Below are 21309 nucleotides of genomic sequence, written 5' to 3'. Positions count from 1 at the left end.
TTGCCCCGGACTGTGATCCACCTGCTTTTGTTTGCTGGCATAGATGGACTGGCAGGTGCTGCTGGCACGGGGAGATGGCGGTAGTGGATAGTGGTGGGTTGGCAGGGAAGGAGTTCAGGTCAGCTCAGGGACCCGACTGGCCAGAAAAGCTGCCTCTCACCCCTGGCTCCACTCCTGTCCTGTCCTGTGCTGCCATCTGGTGGCCTAGCCCGGCAGGACTGCCATATTCACGAGTCTTACTGGGTGATCTCCAAAGGGCTCAGCCCAGGGAATGGGGGGCGGTCTCCACCCTCCTGGAGCCTCAGTCTCCACATTCCTGGGGTGTGGGGCAGTGGGGGTGTGGCAGAGGTCCCCCAGGCCTCACACCCCACATCCTCATTTCGGTCCTGTCCTGTCTTGAGCGTCCCCAAGTCTTTCTTGGCCGTCCAAACACAGATCTGGGGACTCACCCAGGCAGAGCAGGCTCAGGATCAGGGTTCCCATGACTCCCCACCTGCCGGTGTCCGTGTCCAGCTTGCAGCTTTGGGTGTGGGCTGGGGCGGAGCCGCTGGAACTGGACTCCATGGGTCCTGTAGGCTGGGCTCTGATGCTCTGGTCTCTCCATGTCGCGGGTTCTCGATTTCCTCCTGCAGCCGGGCATCTGTGACCACGTCTTCCCCTGCATCCTGTGCATAGAGCTCTGCCCTGCAAATCTGAAGGCTTGTGCAAGACTCTTGGGGTGGGGTGCTGGGGACAAACCAGAGGCCTTGCGTGTATTAGGAAATTGCTTCATCTCTGAGCCACAACCAAAGCCCTTGCCTTTCTGCTTTCTCTGAGGATCTCTGGAGTGGCTCAAATTGTGTTTGTTTTTTTGGGTCCGGTCGTGGGGCCTGAACTCTGGGCCTGGGCACTGTCCCTCAGCTCTTCAGCTCAAGGCTAGCGCTCTACCACTTGAGCCACAGCGCCACTTCTGGCATTTTTCTTTTTGCTTATGTGGTGCTGAGGAATTGAACCCAGGGCCTCATGCATGCAAGGCAAGCGCTCTACCACTGAGCCACCTTCCCAGTCCCTGGAGTGGCTCAAATTGGTCTCCATCTAGCTTATTCTCTTGCCTTCACCTCTTTGTCTCTCTGTCTCTCTGTCTCTCTGTCTCTGTCTCTCTCTCTTTCTCTGTCTCTGTCTCTCTGTCTCTCTGTCTCTCTGTCTCTGTCTCTGTCTCTGTCTCTCTCTCTCTCTGTCTCTCTCTCTCTCTCTCTCTCTCTCTCTCTCTTATTTTCTTTGTCAGTCGCAGGGCTTGAACTCTGATCCTGGGCTCTGTCCCTTAGCTCTTCAGCTCAAAGCCAGTGCTTTACTGCTTGAGCCACAGCACCACTTCCAGTTTTCTGGAGGCTCATTGGAGATAAGAGTCTCATGGGGGCTGGGAAGGTGGCTCAGTGGTAGAGTGCTTGCCTTGCATGCATTAGGCCCTGGGTTCAATTCCTCAGTACCACATAAGCAGAAAAATCCAGATGTGGCACTGTGGCTCAAGTGGTAGAGTGCTAGCCTTGAGCTCAAGAGCTGAGGGACAGCGCCCAGGCCAGAGTTCAGGCCCATGACTAAAAAAAAAAAAAAAAAAAGAGCCGGGCACTGGTGGCTCACACCTGTAATCCTAGCTACTCAGGAGGCTGAGATCTGAGGATCGCGGTTCAAAGCCAGCCCGGGCAGGAGAGACCGTGAGACTCCTATCTCCAATAAACCACCAGAAAACCGGAAGTGGCGCTGTAGCTTAAGGGGTAGAGTGCTCGCCTTGAGCTGAAGAGCTGAGGGACAGCGCTCAGGCCCAGAGTTCAAGCCCCACGACCGACAAAAAAAAAAAAAAAAAAAAAAAGAGTCTTAGGGACTTTCCTGCCTAGGCTGGCTTTGAACCTTGACCCTCAGATTTTAGCCTCCTGAGGATGACAGGCCGGAGGCACTGGTGCCTGGCTAGACTTCTCATTCTTGTTGGAGAAGACCAGAGAGACACAATGCTGGTGGTTTGGATTTGGCAGTGATACTCGATGTGCGGCGTGTGCTTTGAGAGAGACAGCGGCGGGGGGAGGAGAATGTAGGAACTTTTTTTTTTTCCTACTGTTTTCACAACTTTCTGGAACCTGACACGGTTTCAAAATGACATGTGCTGGGTGGCTTTCCTAGCAAGGGGAGCCTGCAACCGCCCCCAAAATGACTCACACAAATCCACTTGGACAGGTAAATGAGTTTAATGGGGTTCATTTGCAGAGTGGGGGGTTGACTTTGGAGGGGGTCGGTTTCCCCTGAAGTCGCCCCCATCCCCACCCCACCTCTCATACGCCTGCCTTCATAGATGGCTGCGGGCCTAGAGTGCCACCTAGTGTCCAGACACCAGCATTAACTACAGGTGCAACATCTCAGGAAGTGTGATGTTGGGTGTGGGTTCCATCCGGGCACTGCCGGATGCTTTGATGGTTGGTCAGACTATGGGAAGGGTGGCTTGGTTTGCTGCAGTCTGGCTATGTGGTGTCTTGCCATAAGATGGCATTGCTCTGGTTACAGCTCAGCTGACTAGTGTCATGACATGTAAAAAAAACAAGCCAGGCACCAGTGGCTCATGCCTGTAACCCTAGCTACTCAGGAGGCTGAGATCTAAGGATCACGGTTCAAAGACAGCCTTAGGCAGGCACGTCCGTGAGACTCTGATTTCCAATTAACCACCAGAAAACCGGAAGTGGGGCTTTGGTTCAAGTGGTAGAGAGCTAGCCTTGAGCTGCAGAGCTGAGGGACAGTACCAGGCCCCGAGTTCAAATCCCATGACGAAAGAAAGAGAGAGAGACAGACAGACAGAAACCAAGGAAGAAAGAAAGAAAGAGAGAGAGAGAGAGAGAGAGACAGACAGACAGACAGACAGACAGACAGACAGACAGACAGACAGACAGAAACCAAGGAAGAAAGAAAGAAAGAAAGAAAGAAAGAAAGAAAGAAAGAAAGAAAGAAAGAAAGAAAGAAAGAAAGAAAGAAAGAAAGAAAGAAAGAAAGAAAGAAAGGCAGCTGGGCACCCATGGCTCACGCTCATCATCCTGGCTTCTTACAAGGCTAAGATCTGAGGATCTGAGGGGGAAAAAAAATCCATGAGAACTTTATCTCCAATTAACCAGTAAAATGCCAAAAGAGGAGCTGTGGCTCAAGGGGTAGACTACCAGCTTTAAGTAAAAAGGCAAACAAGAGTGCAAAGTCCTGAGTACAAATCCTAGTACCAAAACACACACACACACACGCACACACACACGCACGCACGCATGCACACTCCCAATGAGCTGGGAGAAATGTCTTGAGGACGTGCTGGCACGAGGTAACTGAAGATTTGTGGGGGTCCTGAGGTGTAGGAGAGGCTGTGACAAGAAGACAGTCCTTCCTCCAAGCAAGCTCTAAGCCGGGGGGTGCCTCACTCCGCTTCAGGATGTGTGAATGGTGCAGTAGACAGCACTTGCTCTTCCTCCCTGCTCTGCAATGGCTGGGCCTTCAGCTGGTATTTAACAGAAAAGAAAATTTTTAGCAATTTAGAATTTGTGTGTGCATGCGTGTGCACATGTGTGCACATGTCAGTTATGGGGCTGGCTGCTGTCCCTGAGCTTTTTCAAAGCTAGTGCTCTTCCATTTTGAGCCACAGCTGCACTTCTGAGTGGTAAATTGGAGATAAGAGTCTCATGGGGACTTTTCTGCCCAGGCTGGCTTTGAACCACAACCCTCAACTCTCAGCCTCCTGAGTAGCTAGGATGACAGGTGTGAGCCACTAGCACCTAGCTTTAGAGATTTGATGAGTCCAAATGAACAAGAAAAACCTCATGAAAATAGTCCACCTGAGATGCTATTTGTGCCTCAATGGAAAAACACGAGAAATCTCCACGCTGGAGTCCCATGTCATCCGGTGTCCACGCCTGGGACTCTAGGGCACAAGGCTGAAGTGGACGGATCATTGAAACTTACCAAAACAATACAACCACAAAGAGTAGACCTTTACTTGCTGCCAGTGGGTGGCTCTCTCCTAGCTACTCAGGAGGCTGAGATCTGAGGATCTCAGGTCGATGACAGTGAGACCCCAGTGGCAGGCAGAAAGCCCTCGTAACTATACCCCAGGCATGGAAAAGTAAAGATGGCAGCCATGCTGACCTGGGTTCCCTGGGAGATCACCCCAGCTGTGCCACGCTTCAGCCAAGAAGACTCCCAGCAGCGCCACGACCATAGCAGCCATTCCCAGCCGGATGACAAGACACTTATGGCGGCCCCTGGCGATGGCAGACAGAGGAGCTGAAAGAGAGGAAGGGGTCCACACTGGCGGTCAAGACATACCCCTTGCCCCACACAATGGGGCTCCTTTCCTTCCTTCAGCCACTCAGGTCCTGACCAGTACTTTCAGCAACCTTCCTTCTTTCTTTCCTTCCTTCCTTCCTTCCTTCCTTCCTTCCTTCCTTCCTTCCTTCCTTCCTTCCTTCCCTCCCTCCCTCCCTCCCCGCCACCTCTCTCTGTCTGTCTCTCTATCTCTCTGTCTCTCTGTCTCTTTGTGTGTCTGGCTGGCTCTCTCTCTCTCTTTCTCTCTCTCTCTCTCTCTCTCTCTCTCTCTCTCTCTCTCTCTCTCTCTCTCTCTCTCTCTCTCTCTCTCCCTCTCTCGCTCTTCCTTTCTTTTGTGTCCATCCTGGGACTTGAACTTAGGGCTTAGGCGCTGTCCCTGAGCATGTTTTAGGCAAAGCTAGCACTCTACCACTTGAACCCACAGCTCTACCTCTGGCTTTTTCTAAATAGTTTATTGGAGATAAGAGTCTCACTGACTTTCCTGCCCAGACTGGCTTTGAACCGCAATCCTCAGAACTCACCCTCCTGAGTAGCTAGGGTGATAGGCGTGAGCCACCCCGGCATCTGGCCAGACCTTCTGTGCTAGCTACCCAGGGGCCCTGCTTCTTGGCAAGTCTCAGTAGCCTACAAGAGAACTTGCAAGGCAGAGAGTGTGTGTGATGAAGCAGTGCTGTCGCAGGAAACAAGCTCATTTTAGGAGAATTCTAGCAGAGTGATATGTGAGTAGATTCGGCGCCATTACATCACAGCAGCAGGAAGCAGGAAAACCCGCATTAGGTCACTGATCACAAGAAAAAAAAAGACAAGAAGAGCTGCCCAGAAGGCCGGGCACTGGAGGCTCATGCCTTGAAGAAATCCCAGCGACTCAGGAGGCTGAGATGTAAGAATCACAGTCTGAAGTCAGGTTGTGTAGAAAAGAGCATGGAACTCTTCTTTCCAATGAACCACCAGAAAGCCAGAAGTGGAGCTGTAGCTCGAGGAGTAGAGCGGCAGCCTTGAGCACAAAAACTCAGGGACAGGACCCAGGCTCTGAGTTCAAGTCTCAGTACTGATATAGAGACAGACGCCCCACCCCCCTCACAAAAATCAGTGGATTAAAAAAAGAAGAAGAAGAAAGAGAAAGCAGGATGTACACAGAATCATAGAAGCCATCACCTGCCACCACCACCTGCAGGGCCTCGCTGGGACTCGAGGCCCAGGATGGGGCTTGGGTCTGGAGATACACACAACGGTAGCACCCAGTGTCAGTGCCTGTCACCCGGGAAAGGGTGAACGCCACGCTGCCCCCTGGTGAATGTTGAATCTGGATGGGTGACGCAGCTCCCTCCTTCAGCAGGGCGAAGGTAGTGTTGTCCGTCCTGTTGTCCGGCCTCTGACACCGCAGGGTCACCTGCCCACCCAGGGCCACCCTGTTCCCCAGGTGGCTTCTCAAGGAAGGGCTGGGTGAAGTGCCTGTGCGAGGAGGAGGCCCTGAGTCGGGGGAAGCAGCCTGTGGTCCCAATCACCACCATGCTGCCCTCTCCCCCCATCCCCAAGCAGGGAGGACCCAGGTGCCAGCCATCCTAGGACACAGATTTTTATTTGTCAATGGTGGGACTTGAACTCAGGGCCTGGGCGCTGTCCCTAAGTTCTTTTGTTGAAGGCTAGCGCTTTACCACTTTGAGCCACAGCTGCACTTTGGGATTTTAGGTGGTTCATCGGAAATAAGTGTCTCCTGGATTTTCCTGCCCAGGCTGGCTTTGAACCAGAATCCTCAGATCCTGAGTGGCTGGGATTACAGGCATGAGCCACCAGTGTGGGTCACTATGGGTCACACTCAGAGGCGCCACCCCCCCCCTCACCTGTGACCAGTAGCATCAGGCCCTCACTGGGCTCTGACACCAGTCCCGGGCTTCCTTTCCAGTAATATTCGCATGTGTAGGGCCCCATGTCGCCGAGCCCCAGGTCTGTGAGAGGAAACTCTGCGGTGCCTTCGGTCAGAGGGTTTGCCAGGCGGGCGCTCCAGCGCCGGGCCCCCTTCCTGAGGACCAGGCGCATGCCTGGGGTGGGGCTCGAGCACTTCAGGGTCACGTGACCCCCGGCAGGGACCACAGAGCTGGGCCAGGCGCTGAGGCGAGGTTTGGGGAAGCCTGGAAGGAAGAAGAGCCCAGGGTGGAGCTGCTACCTAGGGCAGGGCTGGGGGGGAGAGGGGGAAGCAGCCAGGCAAGGGGCAAGCCCAGGGACTGGATGTGACCCTCACCTGAGATCCTACACAGGCCCCCCCCAAAAAAATCTCAGCGACAGAGGATTTCCCCCTCCCCATTTCCCCCACACACATCAAAATGGCCACTTGATAGCTCAATTGTCAAAAGGCAAAACATGATACGGCCAGGCACCAGTGGCTCACGCCTGTCATCCCAGCTACTCAGGAGGCTGAGATCTGAGGATCCACAGTTCAAAGCCAGCTGGAGTAGGAAAACTCCTTGAGACTCTTATCTCCAATGAACCAGCAAAACAAACAAAAACAAAGCAGAAGCAGAGCTGTGGTTCAAGCAGTAGAGTACTCGCTGAGTGAAAGCTAAAGGACAGTGTCCAGACCGAGCATTCCAGCCCCCATACAAAACAGAACATAACAAAGCTGAGTGCTGGTGGCTCACGCCTGTAATCCTAGCTACTCAGGAGGCTGAGATCTGAGGATCATGGTTCAAAGCCAGCCTGGGCAGGAAAGACTGTAAGACTCTTGTCTCCAATAAACCACCAGAAAACCATAAGTGGCACTGTTGCTCAAGTGATAGAGTACTAGCCTTGAGCTGAAGAGCTGAGGGACAGTGCCCAGGCCCAGAGTTCAAGCCCCATGACCGACCAAAAAAAAACAAAACAAAAAACAAAAAACAGAACATAACAATACAGACAAGTGACAGGTGCCACTAACCCTCAGGGGGTTAGTGGAAGTGTGGGGACCTCCCCACACACGCTGCGGGGCTGCCATGTCTGTGAGAGGCCTCTGCACACACACACACACACCCCAACCTTGCACACTGGCAGAGGAGCATGCATGCTCCCTGCTGGTGTGTCAGAGCTGGCACTTGCATCTTTTCTTTTTCTTTTTTTTTTTTTTTTTTTTGGTCGGTTGTAGGGCCTGAACTCTGGGCCTGGGCGCTGTCCCTCAGCTCTTCAGCTCAAGGCAAGCGCTCTACCACTTGAGCCACAGCACCACTTCTGGTTTTCTGGTGGTTTATTGGAGATAAGAGTTTCATAGCCTTTCTTGCCGGGGCTGGCTTTGAACCATGATCCTCAGATCTCAGCCTCCTGAGTAGCTGGGATAACAGGCATGAGGCACCGGAAAAAACTTACTTTTGTTGTCAGTGGTAGTGGCGGTGGCAGTCAGGAGGCTTGAACTCAGGGCCTGGGCGCTGGCCCGGAGCTTATCTGCTCTACCACTTTGAGCCAGAGCTCCACTTGCTGAATTAGTTTCTGGATGAATCTGCTAGAAGTTCATGCACTGGAAGCTGCTCCGCCCCCCCCCCCCCCCAGAAGGCAGCTCTGAGGCCTGGGGACTGTTTGAGTCCCCCCCTCACCTGCCACCATCACCTGCAGGGCCTCACTGGGACTCGAGGCCCAGGACGGGGCTTGGGTCTGGAGGTACACACAGCGGTAGCGCCCCGAGTCGGCGCCCGTCACCGGGGGAAGGGTGAACGCCACACTGCCCCCTGGTGAATGCTGAATCTGGATGGGCGATGCAGCTCCCTCCTTCAGCAGGGCAAAGGTGGTGTTATCTGTCTTGTTGTCCGGCCTCTGGCACCACAGGGTCATCTGCCCACCCAGGGCTACCCTGTCCCCTGAGTGGCTTTGCAGGGAAGGGCTGGGTGAAGCACCTGTGGGAGAGGAGAGGCTTAAGGCTCCCTTTGTCTCCCACCGTTCCATCCATTTCCCCTCCCCGTCACCTCTTTCTCTGCAGCTGCTCAGGAGCCCAGATCCCTTCCCCCACCCATCACCCCCTATCTGAGGGTCGCCACCCTCCCTTCCTCACCAGTAACCAGCAGCAAAAGGACCTCGCTGATCTGTGCCCCAGGGTGGGGGCTCCCGGGCGTGTGCTGCTCAGGCATGTGCTGCTCGCAGGTGTAGGGACCAGTGTCACTCAGCTGGAGTTCTGTGAGCTGGAAGTCCACTCCTCCCTGTCTCCACTGCGTGGCAAACCGGGGGTGCCCAGCCCCCAAGGCCTTGACTCCTTTTCTGAGAACAAATCTAGAGCCCAGGATGGGGCTGGTGCACTGTAGGGTTATGTTGCTTCCGGGTGGAACCACGGAGCCCGGCTGGGCTTGGAGGACCGGTTTGGTGAAGGGGCCTGGAAGGAAGGAAGGAAGGAAGGAGGGAGGGAGGGAGGGGGCAGGGTTAACCAAGAAGCCTGGTTAAGATGGGGTGGGTGCAGGGACACGTTTGGGGGTGGCAATCAAGGACGGCTGGGCTGTAGGCTTTACTCACCACTTCCACTCATGTGCTTGACACTCAGCCCTGCAGGAGAACCTGCCGTGAGAGCCAAGCACCAGGCTGGGGCCTCGCCGCCACCCTCCCCCACCTGACTGGGTCCCCAAGGCTCCTCTCAATTCACCCCTTTTTCCGCTTTCTCATCAGAAGCCCAGGCCTTTCTCCCCTCCTGCCCCCCCAAGACCCATCTTGTGCCAGTGTCTCTCTGTAACTCATTTTCGTTGGGTAGCCATACTGTGACAAATGGCCACAAGCCTGCGGGGTTACAGCATCCAGGATTAATATCTTGCCATTCTGAAAGGCAGAGCAATCCAGCAACTTGGGCCTCACGGGCTGAAATTGGGGCTAGATTCTTTCCTGGGAGCTCTGGTCAAGGACCAATTGCTTTCCCTCCTTCTCTGTCTCAGTTGCTCATATCCAAAAGCAAAGTGCAGAGTTATAGGCTAATGGCAGGGTGGGGGGGTGGGGGAGTGGGGGGGGGGTGTCCTGGGACTTGACCTCAGAGTCTGGGCACTATCCCTGAGCTTTTTTTTTTTTTTTTTTTTGCTCAAGGTTGGTGCTCTACTTCTGGCTCTTTTTGGGGGGGTCCAGTTGTGGGGCCTGAACTCTGGGCCTGGGTGCTGTCCCTCAGCTCTTCAGCTCAAGGCTAGCACTCTACCACTTGAGCCACAGCACCACTTCTGGGCCCCACGACTGACAAGGGGGACAGAAAGACAGTTCGATTCGATCCAGCAATCTCATTTTAAAATCTTTGGGTGCAGTGTGCATTGGGAGAAGATTCACAATGGCCCAAGGGCCCTGCTCCCTGCACCCCGACACTTACCAAAACAGAGCAGGAGCAGGAACTGGGGGTTCATGGCCCCTCAGGACTGCTGTGGCGCCAGCTCAGTGCCGTCTGACTCCAGCTTCGAGGTGTTCTGCACTCTCCTGGCTTCTGTGCGGTGGTGACCGACAGGAAGCAACACGGGCTTTATCTCCACACTCTCCGGCCCCTCCCCATGGGGCCTGGCAGGAAGAGTCCACACACCCACATCGGAGCACACTTGTTCACGAATCTCCACGGAGGTGGCGAGGAATTTCTCCTCAGATGACAGCAGGCCATGTCCCTTAGCATTGGCTGAGTCTCAGCATATGCACAGTCCCACGAGCACCCCGCGTGCCCAATTGTCTTTTTAAAAGATGCTATTTTACCTTTAAATCATGATGAAAGAAATAGGGACTTCAAACCATTCAAAGGTACTCAAAGAAAAGGATATGAAAAGAAAGCTGGAGTCAGCAAAAAAGAAAAAATAGTAAGGACCTAAATAAACTTTGCAAGCTGCTAATTAAGATGAGTCTCAGTCTTTTTTGTCTGTTAACATAAAAAATCAAGTGAGTCTCAGGATCTGATTACTCTTTTCCATCATGTGTTTGGGAGGAGAACAATACCCTTTTGTCCTGAAGGAACTTACTGTCTGAGAATGGGACCCTTGGCTCATGCCTGTCATCCTAGCTACTCATGAGGCTGAGGTCTGAGGATCACTGTTCAAAGCCAAAGCCAACCCGGGCAAAAAAGTTTGTGAGACTTTTTTTTTTTTTGCCAGTCATGGGGCTTGAACTCAGGGCCTGGGCACTGTCCCTGAGCTTCTTTTGCACAAAGCTAGCACTCTACCACTTGAGCCACAGCGCCACTTCTGGCTTTTTCTGTGTATGTGGTACTGAGGAATGGAACCCAGGGCTTCATGCATGGTAGGCAAGCACTCTAACACTGAACCACCTTCCCAGCCCTGTGAGACTCTTATCTCCAATGAGCCACCAGAAAATCAGAAGTAATGCTGTGGCTCAAAGTGGTAGAGTACTAGCCTTGAGCAAAAGAGCTCAGGGTCAGCACCCAGGCCCTGAGTTCAAGTCCCAGGACCAGCAGAAAAAAAAAGAGAGAGAGAAAACCAACAAGGATATACCCCATTGGCAAGGTGTAAAACCAATTGTCACCATAGGTATTTCTTTGAAGAGTTATTTCCCCAAGAGTTGGTGCTAATTTTTCTAACATCTGTTGACTTTTACTGTCAGCCTACCCCCTCCTGTTTAGGATCCACTCTGCTATCTCGGCCCAGCTGAATAGCACAGTCTTTCCTGAAACCTGATGACTTGGGCACTTCCCCAAAACTAGCTGACTCAGGTCTTATTTTATGGGTGATGCAGCTGCAACCATAAATCTTAGCCTAGCCCCAACACCCCCACCCCACCCTGCCCTGTTCTCACAAACTACTCCCTGCCCCTAGTGAAATCCTCCACCCCCTACCTTGCAGCCATATGCACCTTTTGGCCGAAGGGCAAGTGTGTCCCTGCCCTTGAGGGTCTGCCTGTCCTCTTGCTGACAATCAACATTGCTGTATGGGACTTGGAATCCCCATGGTCCTCTGAGCTGAGCTTTCATGTCCAAGACCCTTTTATTCAAAGAGCATTTCAGTGTATGGATTTCTTTCCCCCACAGAGAATAAGCTAGCTCTGGTCATGAATATTCATGAGGTTCTCTATGCATATTTGTGTGGGTCTATGAATATTCATGGGGTTCTCCCCACCGCACAGCACCAGAAGACATGATTGATGTTCTGGAGAATGTTCTCAGCTCAACAGTCTTATCAAACCCATTCCTTAAATTAGTTTGATGACTCGGAGGAAAACAAAATCTTATATATCAGAAAAAGATGGGCCACTGTAGCACTTCTGAAGTCTCTTTTGTTTTTATCTTTATTTTTGTCAGTGGTGGCGTTTGAACTCAGGGCCTGGGCGCTTGTCCCTGAGCTCTTTTTTCTTTTTTCTTTTTTTTTTTTTTTGCCAGTCCTGGGACTTGAACTCAGGGCCTAGGCGCTGTCCCTGAATTTCTTTGCTCAAGGCTAGCACTCACAGGAACCCCATCATGAAATCTCTCTCGACATCTACCAAGAAGAGCATTTTAGCAGAGCATAGTGGCTCACGCCTATAATCCCAGCTACTCAGGAGGCTGAGATCTGAGGCTCGTGATTCAAAGCCAGCCCAGGCAGGAAAGTCTATGAGACTCTTGTCTTCAATTAACCACCAAAAAGCCAGAAATGGAGCTGTGGCTCAAGATGTAGAGCACCAGCATTGAGCAGAAAAACTAAGAGTCAGCACCCAGTCTGTGAGTTCAAGCCCCAGGATTGACATAGAACAAGTTCCCTGTGAACTCTGCCCCACAGAGAGATGACCCTCTAGATGGAGCCCAGGGGTGGTGAGGAGATGGCAGCGAGGTGGGTGCTGAAAGGCCCAGATGCCTGGGGTCTGGGGCTGGGCAGCTGCCACCTGTGGCAGCGTGGAGTGGAAAACCAATACAGCTCACCCAAAGCAGGAAGCCATGAGAAATGGTCTCATGACAGTGCAGGGCGGGGAGAGGAGGAAAGCAGTGCCCTAGCCCACAGAACTGAGAAACCATGTGTGTGCAATCCCCCAAGCCCCATGCAAGCTCTCTGCAGACAGGAGCCAGGTACCCAAAGATCCCATTGGAGACCAGCCCAGGCAACACAGCCAAGATGCTCTCCTCTCCAAATAACTAGCAAAAAGCCAGAAGTGGTGCTGCGGCTCAAGTGGTAGGACATGCATGAACCTTGAGTGGACAGCACCCATGTCCTAAGTGCAAATCCCAGCAGAGAGAGAGAGAGAGAGAGAGAGAGAGAGAGAGAGAGAGAGAGAGAGAGAGAGAGAGAGAGAGAGAAGAGAGAGAGAGAGAGAGTGCTGGAGCATGAAGAAAAAAATGTGACAATACCTTGGTTGTTGGGAGAAATCGCTGGGTGCAGTTGCTAAAATTTATTGAGCATTTATTACAAGCCAGTCATCCATGGGTTCACTTCACAATGAAGGAAATCCAGACTTCAGGATGCCCCAATAAGAGAGCACCATCACTGGGATGTGAGCCCAAGCCACTGGTACAGAAGCATCAACCACTGCCGGGGCCATCCACCCAATGCCGAGGTCTGGGAGCAAAGGGTGGAGGAAGACCACATCTGGCTGGGCCTGGGGTCTGGAGATTCTGGGGGGCTAGGCACCCAGGGATCCCAGCTCCTCCACTTCTCTCCAGGAAGTCTCCTTAAGTTCCCAAATCTTCATGGGCTCTCCAGGGGTAGGAGGCCTCCAAGGGTGCTGCTCCTGTCCCGCCTGTCCATGGCCAGCAAGGTGCCCAGGGCGAGGAGGACGAGGCCGGCCAGCGCCAGACGCACTGCGTTCTCCCGGGTGTAGTCGGAGGAGACGGAGCCTGTGGGCCATGGACCACAAGAGCTGTTGAATCTGGGGCTCAAAGTCCAGCCCCGACCTTTAGGTCCCTAAGGGGCAGTGACTTGAGTCTCCACGATATGTAGGATAAGGGGGCCTGGACCCCTGCGTCTGAGGGAGGAGGCTGGGGCCTGGACCTTTGGGTCTGAGGGAGAAAGTTGGGGTCTGGACACCTGGGTTTGAGGGAAGCTAGGGTCTGGACACCTGGGTCTGAGGGAGGAGGCTGGGGTCTGGACCTCTAGGTCTGAGGAAGGAGGTTAGGACCTGGACCTCTGGGTCTGAGGGAGGAAGCTTGGCCTGGACCTCTGGGTTTGGGGGAGGAGGCTGGGCCTGGACCCCCAGGTCTGAGGGAGAAGGCTGGGGCCTGGACTCCTGGGTCTGAGGGAGGGGGGCTGGGACATGACCCCTGGGTCTGAGGGAGGAGGCCCCTGAGGGGTGGCTCCTGGGAGGGGTCTGGCTCTCACCCCCAGAGGTGATGGTCAGAGGCTCGCTGCGCTGGGACAGCACGTAGGGCTTGGAGGGCGTGTGGTAGTAGCAGGAGTAGGTGCCCGGGGCATGGGCGCTGAGCAGCAGGAAGTCGGCCCAGGACTGCGCCGAGTCGTGGTACTGCAGTGGGGCCGCCATGTCCACGCGGTACAGCGCAAAGCTCATGCCAGGCACAGGGCCCGCACACCTCAGGCTCACATTGGCACCGGGAGCCACCACTGGCCCGGGCAGCGCCACCAGTGATGGCTGGGGCAGCTGGTCTGCCGGGGACAGGCGGGTCCTGAGTCCTGGGGGTCTCCCTTAGGTCCCTCCTTCCCCAGGCTCCCTCTCTCCAACAAGGTCCCCTTTCCCCCCGACCGCCAACTCACCTGTCACCAGCAGCTCCAGGGCCTCACTGGGCTGGGACCAGATATCCAGCCCCCAGTCTGGACCCCGGTAGCGGCATTGGTAATGGCCGCCCTGGGTAGGGGTCACCTCCTCCAGGAAGAACTCCGCCACCTCACTGGGCACATCCCGGAGATAGGCGGGGGTCCTCTCTCCGAGCTTGAAGAGTTCAAACTCCCCGGCAAGTTGGGGTGCAAGGCACCTCAGGGTCACGTTGACTCCAGGGGTCACAATTGCAGCTGGCTGAGCCTCCAGCCATGGCCTGGGGTGTGAGGCTGGGGGGACCGACCAAAGGAGGCTGCTTGGTCCCTGGGGCTCCAGGGAGCCTCGGGGTGAGGGGAGAAGGGAGGTTGGGGAGGGGGAGAGAGTCACCTTGGACAAACAAGACCATGTCCCAGCCTTGGCTTTCCATTGGAGGGGAGTACAATCTGGAATCGAAGCTTGTTGAAACAAGCTATGAACACTCTCCCCCACCCCCCTCCCAGCAGCTCACCCCTGGAGTCCCAGCTGCTCAGGAGGCTGAGATCAGAGGATCTCATTTCGAAGCCAGAAGGGGCAGCAAAGTCTCCAACTAAGCAGCCAAAAGCCTTAGAAATGAAGCAATGTCTCAACTGATAGAGTGCTAGCCCTGAGTGAAAAGGTTAAGGGAGCAGAGCCCAGGCCCAGAATTCAAGTCCCAGGACCCATGCACACACACACACACACACACACACACACACACACACGCACACACACACACACACACACACACACACACACACACACACACACACACACACACACCAGCTGTAAATCAGAAGGAGTATAACTCCTGAGCTTTCTTCTACAGCATTTAGTATTTTGGGAACAAGGTCTCACTGTATGACCTAGGCTGGCCTAGAATTCTTGATCCTCCTGCCTCAACCTCCCCAGAACAGGATATTACTCACCCGATGGTGTGAAGCTGCTGTGACTGGGAGGCCCTGCAGAAGGTTGAAGGTCTCATTTTGTTCTTTTTAGAGCCCATGATCATGACTAGTAACACCTCACTGGGCTCCTGGGAATCTGATGGCCCTGGTCCCCCACTTCCATCTGGAAAGCAAGCAAGAGCCCTGCCCCTCTCTCCTCCTCTCTGCACAGCCAGAAACCCAGACTTCCATTCTCGGTCTATTGGACCCGAAGTCTGAACCCGTAGGTCTGAGCTGCACCTTTCCACAAGGTCATCATGTGCCCCTATTGTTCCTTCCTTCTTGGGTTTCGGGTGTCCGTTCCTCCAGTGCCCTTCTTCATCCCTAGGGAGCCAGGAGTCCTTTCCCAGAGACTCGGGGGTCCTGGCTTCCAAAGCCCCCCTGCATTTGAACCTGGGAGTCCACAGTCCCAGTGCCAGAGAATTCAGTCATCCCCAAGGCTCCAAGCCCCAGCCCGGCCCCTTACTCTGAACTGAGCATTGAATTCGCTTGCCCCACTGGTGCTGCCCAGTCACCCCTGTAGGGTAGGGTGCCTGGGTCCCCACGCTTCCCCCCTTCTCTGCTCCCCCCACATGCAGAGGGGAGGGTGACTTACAGAGGGTCAGCAGCTGGAGAAGGAGCGCCAGGGCCATCAGACAGCTCTCGGCAGAGCTGCGGACAGGGCTGGCTGTGCCCTCTCCCCACCCAGGAAATGAGGCACTGGCCCCAGGCCAGAGCCTTGTTTGGAGAAGTCAGGTGGGGGCCCCCAGTAACAATGCTCCACCCCACTGTCCCAGGGAGGAAGCAAGGATAGCCTACTGTGGGAAAAAGCACCTGCTCCTCACAGACCCCGAGCTGGACCTGAGAGCTGAGGAGGCCTCAAAATCTGCCAGTGCTGAGTTAGGGACAGATACAGTCATTTGCATTGTCGTGTGTGTGTGTGTGTGTGTGTGTGTGTGTGTGTGTGTGTGTGTGTGTGTGTGTGTGTGTGTGTGTGTGTGTGTGTGTGTGTGTTAAGGCACCTGAGCACTAGGCACTGGGGCACAACCTAGCTCTAAGCACTAGGGCAGTACCTAGCACTAGGCGCCGGGGGAGTGCACTGAGATGAAAGCTAGCGTTTCCAGCCGCAACCTCTCATAATAAATAAATGATCCCCTTATAATAAGAATGACTTTACTCTGCAGCTGCAGGAGAGCTAGAAGTTACTCTTCCAGGCTGAGAGACACCAGCACCGCAGGCGGACCACATCCTGTAAAACCTCTCCAGCAGCAGCCTTGAACTTCTGCTAGTGCACTTGAGCCCGCGGAACCTCGCCCCAGAACCACAACTCCCAGAGGGCTCCGCGCCTCCGGTACCAGGTTCCACTTCCGCCTCAGAAGCACGCTGGGGAGCCCTAGCACAGAGACCACAACTCCCAGAGTGCGCTGCGCTGCCGCCGCCGCGACCAAGATGGCTGCGCGTGAGTGCGGGCGCCCGGGGATGCAGTTGTTCTGGGAACTCATGGGCGGCCCCGGGGTTGGCTCGGGCGGTTAGAGGTCACCAGGGTGACAGTCCGCTATCTTCCCAGGGGTCACTGCCTTCCTCAAAGATGTCTGGGCCAAGGAGCCGGTGCTCGTCGTGTCCTTCGCCGTCGGGGGCCTCGGTGCGTGAGTGCCCCGGCGTGAGCGCGCCCGCTCCGCTCCACCCCTTAGCCATCTCTGCGGAGTCGCGGCGCCCTTTGCCCTTGAGTTGTTGGGGGCGGCGTGGGCCCGGGATCTGTGGGGGCCCCGGGTCCGTGCGCCTCTCATGGGGACCCCGAGGCTTCCCTCCCACCCCCCCCCCCACGAGGCTCTGCACACCGAGTGCACGGAGGCCCACGGGGAGGGGTCATTGAACGGACTCCTGGCCCCGCGGGTTTGCGGTGAGGCCTGGAATCCTGCATTACTAACCGGTTTCTGGGTCAGGTCAGTCTGCCGACCCAAGGTCACACACGGGGTGCGGGTCCGCCAGCCACGTACGCTCAGCGAGCTCTCGAAACGGCGGGAGATGCATCCGATTTCATCGCAGCTGCTTTATGCTGTCCGCTTTTTTATGTTGAGATAGGGTTTTACCAGGTTAAATCTAAGTCCTATTGTTCATCTCGTGTGTGCTTTTCCCTCTAATGTGAGGTGCCAGAAGACGTAAGATTACACGTGGCTGTTTTCTGTCAGCCTTCCAGCAGGCAGCAGCACACTGCTTTCACTCCTTGCCTCGAGACTCCACATTCTGGCCTGAGAGGATTGTAACCTGTCAGTGACTGCCCTTTGCACGATCTCCCGGCCAGTCTGCTGCAGTCCTGTTCCTCTAGAATAGCCCCAAGTCACCCTCAGGATGTTGCTCTGCTGTGACCACCAGCACTGCCTCCCCTCTGCTCCCCACTTCCACTCACTTACTTAAATGCCACAGGAACCCCCAGAGCAAAGCCCTTCCTGGAGGTCCTCCCTGCTCCCCTGGCCCCCTGCCCTCAACCTTGTCTCTCCACAGCGATCATTATGCCTGTACTCAGCCCCTACACCAAGTACTCAAGCATGATCAACTCGGCCACACCCTACAACTACCCAGGTGAGCTGGAGCTAGGGAGGACAAAGCCTGGGTGGGCCATGGTTCACACCCATTCTCTTCCCATCTTTCCACTTTCTACTGCTTTCCAGGGCTGGTCTCCCACCTCTACTGGAAATGACTATCCTACCTGTCTCCATTTCCCACTTCTCTGCTTATTCTCTGAACCCCCTCTCTTTCTGCTGGAATCTTATTTTGCTCTTTAAACATAAACTGACAAATCAGCTGACCTATTCAGAACCCTGGAGATGTGCCTCTTCTCAGTGCCCCCTTCCTGTCTCACAGTGCCCCTCCGAGACAATGGGAACCTGCCAGATGTGCCCAGCCACCCCCAGGACCCCAGAGGCCCCAACTTGGAGTGGCTGAAGAATCTGTGAATACCTTTGCTTACAGCAGACAGGGAGGTGAACCCCTTCCCTGGGGCCTCAATAAAAATGTGAAAACCAAACTCAGAATCTCAATGTGATTAGAAACAGGAGCAGCAGACACTGGCCAAGTGGCTGGAGGAGTGGAAGGGAGAGGAGGTCATTTATTGGAGTGGAGTTAGTCAAAGGGCGGGCTGGCCAGGGTGGGGTAGGGCAGCAGTTTGTCAGGACCCCGAGAAACCCAACTTGAATCCAGGGCCTCATCTGCTTCAAAGCCAAAGTCTTCCTCAACTTTAATCTGTAGAGATAAAGAATAAGGCAGGAGTGGGCCAGTGTAGCTCTCTGGGCCCAGACAACCCCCTGCATTCAGTCATTCCTGGCACTCCCTTTTCTCGCCCGTTTTCCCCTCTTCCATCTCGCAAGTTTCTCTCCCAGAGCTCTTGCCAACCTTCCCCACTCCGTCCCTGGCTTGTCCCCAGCCTCTCTCCTTCCTGTTCCATCCCTGGCTCCTCCCACCTGCACAGGTGCCAGATCCGGGGTCAGTGCTGCTCCTGCTCGGCCTCCTTCCCGAGGTGGCCTCCGCCTCTTCCTCCCACTAGACCCCTCGCCGGGGGGTGGGCTGCTGGCCTCTGGGGGTACAGGAGTCCTTTTGGGTGGGGATAGTCCCTCTCTCTCAGGAGGCTCGTTCTCGGCATTGCCTGGGGTAGGGGCATCTGTGCCCTGGCTGCCTTCATCCTGTGGGGGAGGAGAGGCAGGTGAAGATGGCTGTGGCTGAGGTTCCTCTGCCCACCTGGCGGTTGGCACTCACCTCCAGCACGATGGTGAACTGGCTGGCCCGGTAGTCATCGCCATAGGAGTCCAGGACCCGCATCAGGAACCTGCATGGCAGAGAGACCACCTATGGCTCAGCTAACCTTTACTGAGCAGGTCTCAGAGCCGGGCACCGGTGGCTCATGCCTGTCATCCCAGCTCCTCAGGAGGCCGAGATCTGAGGACTATGGCTCAACACCAGCCCAGGTAGGATACTTCATAAGACTTAAATCTCCAATTTACCACCCTAAACCACCCATGACGTCATGGTTCAACTGGTAGGGTACCAGCCTTGAACAAAAAAGCTAGGTGATTGAGTTCAAGCTTTAGTATCAGCACACACACACAAACAAACAAAAGGATAAAGGTGCAACAAACAAACCAAAAAAAGGGGGCTGAGCTTTGGGGAAGTGACTGCAAGGGAGTATGGGAAAGCAAGCCAGCACAGGCACAGCTGGGTAGGCAGGAGACACCCAGGATGCTCAGAGAGGGCTCCAAGGAAGAGGGCAGGGCAGGTCCACAGAGTCAAGCATGGGAGCTGCTGTGTGGGCTGGAGTGCCAAGCTCTGTGTCACAGGCCATCCCATCTCGCTGGGACACAGAGCACAACACAGCCCTCACCTGAGCCCTCACCTGCACAGTGAGCTCCAGGCTGGCTGGTGCGCAGTGCTAGTGTGGGAAAGGGCAGCTCAACCACACAGCAAATGGTGTCCGCCATCTCCAGTGCCATCCCGTGGCTAGTGAGACCGGGGTGGACAGGAGACAGTGGGAGGTGATGGACATGTGGGGACAGAGGCCACGGGCCCACAAGGGACACAGGTTACCTGCGCTCTTGCTGGAGCCTCCGAGTTATCCTCTGCACCTGATGGAGCCTGTTCAAGACACGCTCGTTCACCTGAGGGGAAATAGAAGAAACCAGGTTAGACCCAGTCCCTCAGGCCCTGGGGAGCCATCCCAGGCCAGCTCCTCTCCTCCAGTCCCCATCCAACAGGCTGGCCTCCGAGGAATGCCTTGATCCCCGGAGCACACTCCTGGCTTAGGAGGCTTTCCATATGCTGTACAGGCTAAAGAACACCAAAGACTGCTGGAAACCCCAAAGCTAGGAGGGAGCCTGGGCCAGAGCCCCACACAGACCACACCTTGATCTCACTTCTCACCTGTGAAATTGTCAGCTGGGAACGAGTTGCTGAGCCACCAGCTGGTGATTCTAACAACTTGAGGAAACATAATAAATCCTTCAGAGAGCCTTTCAAACATTCAGACCTGGACATGAATGCTTCCCCCCACTTCCCAAAACTTTCAAGGGCTCCCCTGCTCTCCTTCATTCTCAAAAATCCCAAATACTTCTTGTTCCGGTATTATGGCCTATTAAAGTCGTGGGCTGTGGCTCCTCTCGATCAAGGAGGTGTATTCAGTGACTTCTCCCAGCCCAGGGAATTCATTTGGGGACGGAAGCCAAAAACATGGCAATGAGAATGGGTCCTAGGGACATTTCAGAAGCAGAGTGAATGGCCTGAAGGCACCCGCGGGGATTTGCAGGTCTCACGGCCCGCGCCGCACGAGGCCCCGAGGGGCACCTGGGAGACACCAGGAGGCTGAGCTGGTGTCGCAGAAGCTGCTGGCGAAGGATGGCTCCAGGTACCACACAAATGAATGAGCCCACGAAGGGTTCATGCGGCTAACCCAGGAGCGGCGAGGAGCAGGGCAGGCACAGCCTGGGAAGGTTCAAAGGACCCCCACAATGGGACCCAGAATTGACTACCTGCTCGATCTCCCGGCAGCGCCGGCCCAGGGCCTGGTACTTCCTGCGGTTCAGTTCCCGCTGGCGGCGCCGCCGACCCCGGGCGGCCTCCTCCTCCTCGTCCCGTTCCCGGAGCCCCGGGCCGCCCAAACCGCCCGACACGAACTCCACTTCGGTCTCCAGCTCGCTCTCCAGGATGTGGCCGCCGAACAGCGGAGGCAGCGCCAGCTCCGAGCCCGGTGGTGCTGAGAACTCCTCGAAGCCCACGGCTGCCATGGTCCTAGAGGGCGGGGATGGGGCGGTGTCAGGAACCCTAGCCTGGCTCCCCAGCCCCTCCGTCCTGAAGGTCCGACCCCAGTCCTCTCCCCTAGACCCAGGGGTCAAGAGCCCCAGCTTCCTCGTTTCTCAGGTTTGGGGGTGATCACAATGCTCCGGCACACCTCAGGTACCCCGAAAAGGTATAAGAGCAGTCTCCCGAACTACAACCCCCATCAACCCTCAGAGGGCACGGGCGGACGGCTGCAAACTGCGGGCGGGCGCGTTTCCAGACTCGGGGTCTCCCCCACAACCTTTTCCTCCTGCAGGTCGGCTACTCACCCTTCCCTCTGCTCCAGCTCCATCTCCCCGGCTCCGGGCGACCCAAATCTCAGGACTTCAGCCTCCGGCCTCCAGGAAGAGCCGTGCGCAAAACTACCCGTCCCGTCGGGCTGTTCGGCCCCGCGAGCCCGGCGCCTTCTGAGAATTGTAGTTTCGTGTCCCCGGCTTCTTGCCGCACGTCCTCCTCCCCACGTCCACTCGCGTGTCGAGTCCTTGCTTCCCTGCTGCCGCACCCGGCCGTCTGTGTGGCCGCTGCCGTTCCTCTCAGGTCAGGACAGCCCCGCGCATGGTAGGGCCCGTCTCCCGTGGACTGGAGCTCCAAGCTCACGGACCCCCCGCGGCGGACGCGAATAAAGTTGTTTCAACCGCGACCAGGA

The 21309-nt window shown here is 55.5% G+C and overlaps 4 protein-coding genes across 6 annotated transcripts; 1 reads left to right on the top strand and 3 right to left on the bottom strand.

The window, feature by feature from the left end:
• Nucleotides 1-2275: 2275 nt before the first annotated feature.
• LOC138812678 (T-cell-interacting, activating receptor on myeloid cells protein 1-like) lies at nucleotides 2276-9660 on the bottom strand. 2 transcript variants are annotated; one of them, XM_070000767.1, is made up of 8 exons: nucleotides 9608-9660; nucleotides 8782-8811; nucleotides 8330-8644; nucleotides 7878-8174; nucleotides 6162-6449; nucleotides 5548-5772; nucleotides 4141-4278; nucleotides 2276-3496 (listed from the first exon to the last, which is right to left on the bottom strand). In XM_070000767.1, the coding sequence occupies exons 1-8, from the start codon at nucleotides 9639-9641 to the stop codon at nucleotides 3426-3428; spliced, it is 1398 nt and encodes a 465-aa protein (XP_069856868.1). In that variant the 5' UTR covers nucleotides 9642-9660; the 3' UTR covers nucleotides 2276-3425. The 2 variants fall into 2 exon arrangements, with proteins under 2 accessions (XP_069856868.1, XP_069856869.1); XM_070000768.1 differs by lacking the exon at nucleotides 5548-5772.
• A 2900-nt stretch (nucleotides 9661-12560) lies between these two features.
• Nucleotides 12561-15538, bottom strand: Oscar (osteoclast associated Ig-like receptor). 2 transcript variants are annotated; one of them, XM_070000792.1, is made up of 5 exons: nucleotides 15460-15538; nucleotides 14847-14879; nucleotides 13902-14192; nucleotides 13512-13793; nucleotides 12561-13030 (listed from the first exon to the last, which is right to left on the bottom strand). In XM_070000792.1, the coding sequence occupies exons 1-5, from the start codon at nucleotides 15494-15496 to the stop codon at nucleotides 12882-12884; spliced, it is 792 nt and encodes a 263-aa protein (XP_069856893.1). In that variant the 5' UTR covers nucleotides 15497-15538; the 3' UTR covers nucleotides 12561-12881. The 2 variants fall into 2 exon arrangements, with proteins under 2 accessions (XP_069856893.1, XP_069856892.1); XM_070000791.1 differs by having other exon boundaries at nucleotides 13512-13788.
• A 662-nt stretch (nucleotides 15539-16200) lies between these two features.
• Ndufa3 (NADH:ubiquinone oxidoreductase subunit A3) lies at nucleotides 16201-17868 on the top strand. The gene is made up of 4 exons (XM_070000808.1): nucleotides 16201-16302; nucleotides 16411-16485; nucleotides 17346-17423; nucleotides 17706-17868. Exons 1-4 carry the CDS (start codon nucleotides 16293-16295, stop codon nucleotides 17795-17797), a joined length of 255 nt encoding a protein of 84 aa, XP_069856909.1. The 5' UTR covers nucleotides 16201-16292; the 3' UTR covers nucleotides 17798-17868.
• A 53-nt stretch (nucleotides 17869-17921) lies between these two features.
• Nucleotides 17922-21305, bottom strand: Tfpt (TCF3 fusion partner). The gene is made up of 6 exons (XM_070000794.1): nucleotides 20933-21305; nucleotides 20357-20615; nucleotides 19419-19489; nucleotides 18594-18663; nucleotides 18302-18520; nucleotides 17922-18083 (listed from the first exon to the last, which is right to left on the bottom strand). The coding sequence occupies exons 1-6, from the start codon at nucleotides 20953-20955 to the stop codon at nucleotides 17964-17966; spliced, it is 762 nt and encodes a 253-aa protein (XP_069856895.1). The 5' UTR covers nucleotides 20956-21305; the 3' UTR covers nucleotides 17922-17963.
• Between the last annotated feature and the right edge of the window lie 4 nt (nucleotides 21306-21309).

This window comes from Dipodomys merriami, unplaced genomic scaffold (assembly GCF_024711535.1).
Source record: "Dipodomys merriami isolate MVZ:Mamm:240054 unplaced genomic scaffold, mDipMer1.0.p SCAF_57, whole genome shotgun sequence".
NCBI classification, from domain to species: Eukaryota; Metazoa; Chordata; class Mammalia; order Rodentia; family Heteromyidae; genus Dipodomys; species Dipodomys merriami.
Note: the sequence above shows the minus strand (reverse complement) of the source record. Positions and strands in the feature narration are given on the sequence as shown.

Coding starts and splice junctions, on each gene's coding strand:
- LOC138812678 (XM_070000767.1), bottom strand. CDS start 9,641: ATGAACCCCCAGTTCCTGCTCCTGCTCTGTTTTG. Junction 8,645..8,781: donor CAAGCACATGAGTGGAAGTG/GTGAGTAAAGCC, acceptor CCTTCCTTCCAG/GCCCCTTCACCAAACCGGTC. Junction 8,175..8,329: donor CCTTTTGCTGCTGGTTACTG/GTGAGGAAGGGA, acceptor CCTCTCCCACAG/GTGCTTCACCCAGCCCTTCC.
- Oscar (XM_070000791.1), bottom strand. CDS start 15,496: ATGGCCCTGGCGCTCCTTCTCCAGCTGCTGACCCTCT. Junction 13,789..13,901: donor CCTGGAGCTGCTGGTGACAG/GTGAGTTGGCGG, acceptor CCGGCAGACCAG/CTGCCCCAGCCATCACTGGT. Junction 13,031..13,511: donor TCTGACCATCACCTCTGGGG/GTGAGAGCCAGA, acceptor CATGGCCCACAG/GCTCCGTCTCCTCCGACTAC.
- Ndufa3 (XM_070000808.1), top strand. Junction 16,486..17,345: donor CTTCGCCGTCGGGGGCCTCG/GTGCGTGAGTGC, acceptor GTCTCTCCACAG/CGATCATTATGCCTGTACTC. Junction 17,424..17,705: donor CACACCCTACAACTACCCAG/GTGAGCTGGAGC, acceptor CCTGTCTCACAG/TGCCCCTCCGAGACAATGGG.
- Tfpt (XM_070000794.1), bottom strand. CDS start 20,955: ATGGAGCTGGAGCAGAGGGAAGG. Junction 20,616..20,932: donor GAGCTGGAGCAGAGGGAAGG/GTGAGTAGCCGA, acceptor CCCGCCCTCTAG/GACCATGGCAGCCGTGGGCT. Junction 18,664..19,418: donor AGGCTCCAGCAAGAGCGCAG/GTAACCTGTGTC, acceptor TCTGCCATGCAG/GTTCCTGATGCGGGTCCTGG.